The following is a 6,000-nucleotide window of genomic DNA, read 5'->3' as shown; positions in this document are numbered from 1 at the left end:
AGGATCAGAGGCTCTACAAAGAAACAAACAAAGAAACACACACACACACACACACACACACACACACACACACACACACACACACACACACACACACACACACTTCTCACCAATTAAAGTGTGGCAATCTTCACAGAACAAACTGTTTGCACAAATCTTATCTTGTTAAAGCCAAAACAAACTCAAGGAACTCTTTCAGTTAGAAAGGAACAAGAAAGAGTTTCATTATGAATAGGAAATAGGTTTAGCAGACTGTGGTAAATGTGATTATATCGGCCGCCGCGAAGCCCTTTTTGAAGGCCAGAGCACAAAACTACTGCTAAAGGATGCTCAAAGAAGAGATTTCATGTCACGTAACGCCAAAACTGGCAGTCAAAAAGGGAATGAAAAAGAGCAGAGTGTCCATCTTTCTTACAGACAGCATCTTTAAGCAGCTTTCCCGATCGCATTTTCATAAACTGGCTGCATAGACATTCAAAGAGATTGTCATTTGAGGACAGTACATGTTGAGGGTGGGGTTGGCATCTAGAAATTATGCCATTGCTCAACAACTCCAACTCCGACTCAAGAATAAAAGTTTAGGACTAGTTTTCTGTGGGTGCAAGGGCACATGGCTTTAACTGTGGCAGGAGGGTCATACATAGAGGACTGACGGTGAAAGGCATGCACAAGAAAAAAGCAATTTCACAGACCTCCGTCTAGCTTTCTCTCACTCCTCTCTCTCCCTAAATCTCTCGCCAACCCCCCCTCTCTCTTCCTCTCTTTCTCTCTCTCCTCTCTCTCGCCCTCTCTCTTTGCTTGTCTTCTCCTCTTCGTATCTGTCAGGCTCACTCTCTGGGGCATGCCTCGTGTTCTGTGTTAAGAGTCACCTCACTCAGTAATTGCTGAATTAGTTTGAAATTTTCAAAGCGCTCCTATGATCCGCACAGCAGGGGGTGTGGATGAAGTACGGTTGTGAGTCGTGAGTGTGTGTGTGTGTGTGTGTGTGTGTGTGTGTGTGTGTGTGTGTTAGGGAGGTGGGGGTGTTGAGCCAGCCCATCTCGGAGATCTTGCAGATCAAACACACGGCCGCTAACTCCTTGCCTCGGCAAAGATGAGGGGGTGTTGGTGTGGGGGGGGATGGCAGGTGTTTCTCACACCCCCGGTCTCTGCTGGAGACCTTCTCTCCACAGTCAACCGTAGGCAGACCCCCCCCCCCAAAAAAAGAAATCTCTGAAGTTTCACAGAGCTCGGATCGAGCAGAGGTGAACTCAGTGTGAAACATGTTGAGTTACTTCAGTGTGTCGGGGTGCAATTATGGGGAGGAAACTCAATCATGTGCTGAATGGACTTCCATGGCCAGGTTGACTCAGAGAGGCCAGCATATGGTCATGGACCTTGTGTGACCATGGCTGCATAGTCACAGTGCGCAGCATTAAGGGCTAACCCCTAAACAAGCCGGTTATGTTATCTAATGAAAGTAAAGTAATAGAATTAAATTTCCTCTGCCCTTCTCAAAAATAATGTTTTGTTCATGTCAATCAGTGGATTGGGACTCTTGATGCTCTGGTGAAGGTGAAGGTCAATGAGAAGCACCAAAGCGGTGAGTCAACAGCATCAGGTAACTCCGGGCTTTACTATTGACGGGGTAAACAGCACCTCCATGACCCACGGCCTATTGGTTTGCTGTTTGCTTTCAAATCCATGGAAAACATGAACCACACTTTTTTATTTTGAACAAACTGTAATATGAATACAAATGAAAATGTTTATAAATCAGATATCACATCTTTTTTTGTTTTTTTTTAAATGAAAGCATCTATGTATCACATACGTTCACTCAGCAATCACGTAAATTAGCCAAACAACAAATCTGCTTGTCCCATTGATAGAGACATGTTTGAGGTGTGGAGATTTGTGATTTAAAAAGCACTGTGGAAGAAACAGTACATTCAAGTGCATGTTCCAATGTTCCAGCTTAAAGTTATGTAGCTCAGTATAAATTAAGTCATCAGGTACCGTGCCACCGATGACTGAGATATATGCATCACAAAAGCAACCAACTGAAACGACCCAGATGCAAGGACAGACAGAGCGCTAATGATTTGGATGAGGACCGGCAGAGAATGTATTATTAAATGTTATTCATCAAAGAGTCGGCACAAGTGGATGATGGGTTTACGGTCAAGTCTAAATCGCTGGATGCACTGCGGTAAGCTCCAGTACATCCAAATGAGGTCTTCTTTGCTCTTTTCTGTCTTTAATTGATATAACAGTTTTACTGTAATTGAACAAATTCATTGTTTAAAGGAGTAATTAACAATTGCTTGTTTCCAAGATAATGTGATTTTTGTCCTGTTTAACAATGCAGGGTTATATAACATTACACATATTACACCGTAGTGGAGTAAGCTATAATGTTATTTCAGTAGTTTAAAACCAAAATCTCAAATATTGTGATGTAACATTATTTGTACATAATAGTATAATAGCCTACTGCCGACTTAAAAAGCACGTAGGTCAAGGGCAGAATATAGGTAAATGGTATTTACATAAAACACTGAGATTTTGGGATAGCCACCTGAAGCGCATAACTGCCTTCATGGTGAGCAAATCATAGACTTAAGTCAAGGGGAGAAAAAGCGCAGTCTGGTAAGCGTGCAGTCTGAGGAGTGTGCAGTCTAAGGAGTGTGCAGTCTAAGGAGTGTGCAGTCTAAGGAGTGAGTAGTCTGAGGAGTGCAAAGTCTGAGGAGTGCATAGTTTGAGTCCAGTAACTCTGATAAAGCACACCAGTAAATGGCCTTTTCCACTGCAATCTTATTGTACAGATTGTGACTGGTATACACAGCCTCTCAGGTGCACGTGCTTCTGAAGGAGTGAATTGAGCTTGTCAGTGAGGCCCACCTTCTCTGATAGCTGTGAATGGGGTGCCCTCCTCCTCCTGGAGACGGATGACTTTCAGGGCCACCAGTTTACCATTTACCCTGCCGAGAGAGAAAGGGGGGGTGGGGGCAAATAAAAATGTCATTTGTCAGAGCTGCATCATATTAAAAGAGTAGTCAATAAAGGGAAGCCAATGAAATGCAATTTAGAGGCACTGGGGTGAGACTTAGCCAGGCGCAAGTCATCAAGCTCAATGACTCTCACCGATCAAATGTGTTTTAGAGGAGAGAGTGAGGGAGAGAGAGGGAGAGAGAAACAAAACAACATAAAAAAGCTTCATTACCATGAAAAATGGTCTCAACATTATTCAATCCAATTTGTAGCGTATGAAATTTCATTTTCCAGGCTTTAATTTTTAGAAGCTAATAATGTACCTGTTTCTACTGGTATGTAGCACAAACTAATGTGAGAGAGGGGAGAGTTAAAGCAATCCCATTTTGAGATTTAATAAAAGAAAGGGTATTTCATGCTTGGGGAGATAACCTAAGCTGTATAACACAGCCATATGCTCATCAAAGTCCCAGTCATTCGCTGAAGTGAGATTGAAATGCAATTAAACTGAGCATGTAAGTAATAATTGACTGTAATTGCACCTAGCCTTGCTTATGGCAAATAAATATAATTTCATTACGGTGTTGAAAAAAAGCACAATGACTGATGGAAAGAGACATAGAGAGAGAGAGAGAGAGAGAGAGAGAGAGAGAGAGAAAGCAAAAGAGATAGAGTAAGAGAGACAGAAAGTGCCTTTAGAAACGCATGATGACAGAGAGAACGAGTGTGTGAGAGAGAAGATGAGAAAATGATTGTTTGTGTTTGTGTTTGTGTGTGTGTGTGTGTGTGTGTGTGTGTGTGTGTGTGTGTGTGTGTGTGTGTGTTTGTATGTGAGAAAGAGAGAGGGAGGAGGAGAACTTACTTGCTCTTTCCTTTGTACACAGTGGCATATGAGCCTTCTCCCAGTTTCTCCAGCTTCTCGTAAGAGTCTGCCTTTCCGAACTTGGGGCTGGTGGGCTGTGAAATGAGAAAAGGAGAAAAGGAGAGGAAGAGAGGAAGGGACGTTAGAGAAATAACATCCTGGCCGCACAGACACACAGACACGACGCTCACTTTACTTTCACATTGTTTCTTTCTGGTCCTCCAGCTTTGGATTGGCCCTCATAAAACAAACGTCTCTGGATTACTTGTACCAGTTTCCTCATAACATGACTCACCAGCCAACCATGGCTCTTATAATTATGAAAGGCATGGTCTACCAGCCTCCACATAGAACCCCGATTCGTGTTTTTATATCTTTATTAAGGGAGTTTCCGGCACATGCCACAGACTGACGGCTCAAAGGTGCCATGGTGAAAGAATGATGATGAAGAGCTGGGGAATGCCACAGAGATAGAACGTCTGAAAGTACTTACAGCCATTCCACCCACACACACAAATACACATACACACAAGCAAACACGTGCGCACACGCGCACACACATAAATGCACGCATGCATGCAAACTCATACGCACAAACGCACACACACTTACACATACACTCTTATAATAGTCTCTTAATAATACAAGCAACAGGCAAAGAGAGACTCCTCTCAAAAGAACCATGGCCATGTCTGTCTAAACAAAACACCCTCACTGTCCGCTTGCTGTATATGAAAACTGTGCCAATACCAATGAGGATGGCAGGACCACTGCAATCTAACAGGGCCTGTGCCAGTCGCATGGATGCCCATAGGGAGGGTCCTGCCTAAGGCTTAGGCAGCCCAACCAGTCAATGTCTGAACCCAGTGCTTGTGTTGGCTAAACTAGTGGGACTGATGGATTGCTTCCCCTGCAGACAGGATACAAGGCCTCCGGGCTTTTGGGGGGGACCAGGGATTTCCTGTCTGTGTTATTGTAGAGAATACCAGGTGGGTTCACTGTGGTTGCAGCTCTCAGAGAGGAGCATGGGGAGAGGCAGGGACTGGCAGGCAGGGACTGGCACAACAGCATTCCCACAGAGCTTTCTGTATGCAATCCGCTTCCATAGATTTGGCTGTAATGAATACAATTAGCATATGGAGATAGGGGATTGCAGTCTATCTAACATCAGGTGGCTGTCGATAACAACACAAATCTACACCTTTCTCTCTCTCTCTCTCTCTCTCTCTCTCTCTCAGTCTCTTTCTCTCTCTCTCTCTCTCTCTCTCTCTCTCTCTCTCTCTCTCTCTCTCACTTGCTCTCTCAGTGATTGATTTAAGAGTTATGTTTATCTCTACTCCTGAATCCCAAAGCCCTGCCTGCTTCCTCCAGGCCTCTATCCCACTCCTGATTATGGGCCGTGTGTTCAATAGGGGCCTGCCATCCGGCTTTATCTGCTGACGCAAAGCCCATCTGACTGAAACCCTCCAACGCACTCCTCCCCGCAGTCCCGCAGCCTCCTCCCCACCTGGGCTCACGATCAGAGATAACAGACCTGCAGGCGGCAGCCGCCATGCCAAAGTGCCTTCAATTCACCCACACCCACATTACATAGGCAGACAACACCAAACCCCATAGGGGATCTGTACATGGTTCAATCTCTCTCTATATCTCTCCCTCTCTATCCATCCCTCTATCTCTCCCTCTCTAATGGAGAACTGCATCGTAAACAACATTAACGTTATGCGATAGCATCAAACACACAACAGGCCTAGCCAAGTCCTTCAATCTCACAACTCCTGATCAATAATGACAGAGGAGGAATGGGCACTGGAGAGAATCCCGCCAAAGCGAGCATCTGGACAGAAAATAAAATCAATACGCTGAATATAAATGATTCTGTTTTTTACGGTCGGACATTTGCATAATGGTCTTCGTGGTTGAGTAGGTTTATGAATTATAGGGAAGTAATGAGTGTATGTATGTGTGCGTGTGTGTGTGTGTGTGTGTGTCTCTGTGTGTGTGTAACACCGTGTGGTACACTCACACACACCGCACGGAAGTGCCCTAATTTATTACTTTTTCCTCAAAAACTCAAATTGACCCTTTTTGTAAACATGCCTTACCCACAATCCTTGGCTCAAATCCCTGCAATTTCATTCATAGACTTGTTTTCTTCACCGTAT

General features: G+C 44.3%; 1 protein-coding gene across 1 annotated transcript in view; it reads right to left on the bottom strand.

Moving 5' to 3' along the window:
- Window positions 1–6,000, bottom strand: part of cdk14 (cyclin dependent kinase 14) — a 147,132-nt gene that overhangs the window by 93,648 nt on the left and 47,484 nt on the right. The window contains exons 4-5 of the mRNA XM_080858587.1: window positions 3,836–3,930; window positions 2,884–2,963 (exon numbers count right to left, since the gene is read on the bottom strand). Coding sequence (XP_080714713.1) covers window positions 2,884–2,963; window positions 3,836–3,930 — 175 coding nt within the window. The remainder of the gene's footprint in view (window positions 1–2,883; window positions 2,964–3,835; window positions 3,931–6,000) is intronic.

This window comes from Sprattus sprattus, assembly GCF_963457725.1.
Source record: "Sprattus sprattus genome assembly, chromosome: 19".
Taxonomy (NCBI): domain Eukaryota; kingdom Metazoa; phylum Chordata; class Actinopteri; order Clupeiformes; family Clupeidae; genus Sprattus; species Sprattus sprattus.
Note: the sequence above shows the minus strand (reverse complement) of the source record. Positions and strands in the feature narration are given on the sequence as shown.